This window comes from Ctenocephalides felis, unplaced genomic scaffold (genome assembly GCF_003426905.1).
Source record: "Ctenocephalides felis isolate EL2017-DRISC unplaced genomic scaffold, ASM342690v1 CF-g0.4_SCAFFOLD_00551, whole genome shotgun sequence".
NCBI classification, from domain to species: Eukaryota; Metazoa; Arthropoda; class Insecta; order Siphonaptera; family Pulicidae; genus Ctenocephalides; species Ctenocephalides felis.
In genome coordinates, this window is record NW_020536705.1 from 44,453 (window position 1) to 45,696 (window position 1,244).

A 1,244-nucleotide genomic window follows, 5' to 3' on the forward strand; every position below is an offset into this window, starting at 1 on the left:
CCCTTGGAAAGATTATAGTGCTAACTAGGATTCAGTACTATAATCATAAATCAAATCACAAATTATCGAAATTCATATTTGCAACCAAGAAAAATAGAAATAAAAATATGTGGGAGATTGGCAGGTCGCGTCAATTTTAGTAAGCGACACAAAAATAATAATTGACATGGGTTTTTGTTGGATCATTTGTTTTGAACTTGTAAAGTTTTGGTTCAAATAAATTCATGAAATTTATCATGGTATAAATGAATAAATATTTTATTAATCGGCAAATTGTTTGATTTCCGATAGTGGTGACTCCTGTCGTTTGATATTATGCCGCGCCAACACGGACATTTTAGCTGCCACAAACTGCACATTCCTGAATTTATTCCAAATGACTTGCAACTTTGGTTTGCTTTGGTAGAGAAGGCATTCGCATCTTCCAATATCCACGATGAGAAGGAGAAATATGGATTATTGGTTACCAGGTTGGATATTAGACATTCAACCGAAGTGCGAGATTTAATAATCAATGAGCCTGAAGAGAAGCCTTATTCTACATTAAAAGCTGCGTTAATTTCAAGGTTAGGCACTTCGGAGAAGTCAAAGTTGCAGTTGTTTATGTCTGATGTAGATTTGGGTGATAGGACGCCTTCTCAATACCTACGTCATTTGAGGACTTTAGTCGGGACTTCGATGACCGATAACGCAGTTAAAGCCATATGGTTATCCAGACTTCCAGTGGAAATTCAACCATTTTTGGAGATTTCTTCTGGAACACAGTCAATTCAAGAGATAGGTGAACTAGCTGACCGCTTATTTATTAACCATTCACAGCAGCGTGTAGCTGTGATTACAGATGCACAAACCTCTGAGATTGAAACAAAGAATGCTGATCTGCGTCAATTGCGTCAAGATATCGAAGCTGTTTCAAAGCGTTTGGATAAGATTCAAATGTATCATAAGAAGGAAGTGTCGTTTAGAAGACGACAAGATAACTTATGTCGGTTTCATAGACGCTACGGAAGTCATGCGAGGAGGTGTATATCGCCATGTAATTTTAAGTCGGGAAACGATACGGGCGGTCACTAATGGCGACTAGTGACAAACGCCCAAATAACTCACGCCCGCATTTTCATCACAGATAAGAAGACAAATGTGAGTTTTGATAGACACTGGATCCGATGTATGTGTGTACCCGCGCAGTTTGTGAGATGTCCCGTAAGAAAATTTCATTTGGGCTTTCAGCAGCAAATGGAACA

The 1,244-nt window shown here is 38.5% G+C and overlaps 1 protein-coding gene across 1 annotated transcript; it reads left to right on the forward strand.

Moving 5' to 3' along the window:
- The first annotated feature begins 315 nt into the window (after nt 1–315).
- On the forward strand, nt 316–1,074 carry LOC113366138. The gene has a single exon (XM_026607702.1). The coding sequence runs from the start codon at nt 316–318 to the stop codon at nt 1,072–1,074; it is 759 nt and encodes a 252-aa protein (XP_026463487.1).
- The last annotated feature ends 170 nt before the right edge of the window (nt 1,075–1,244 follow it).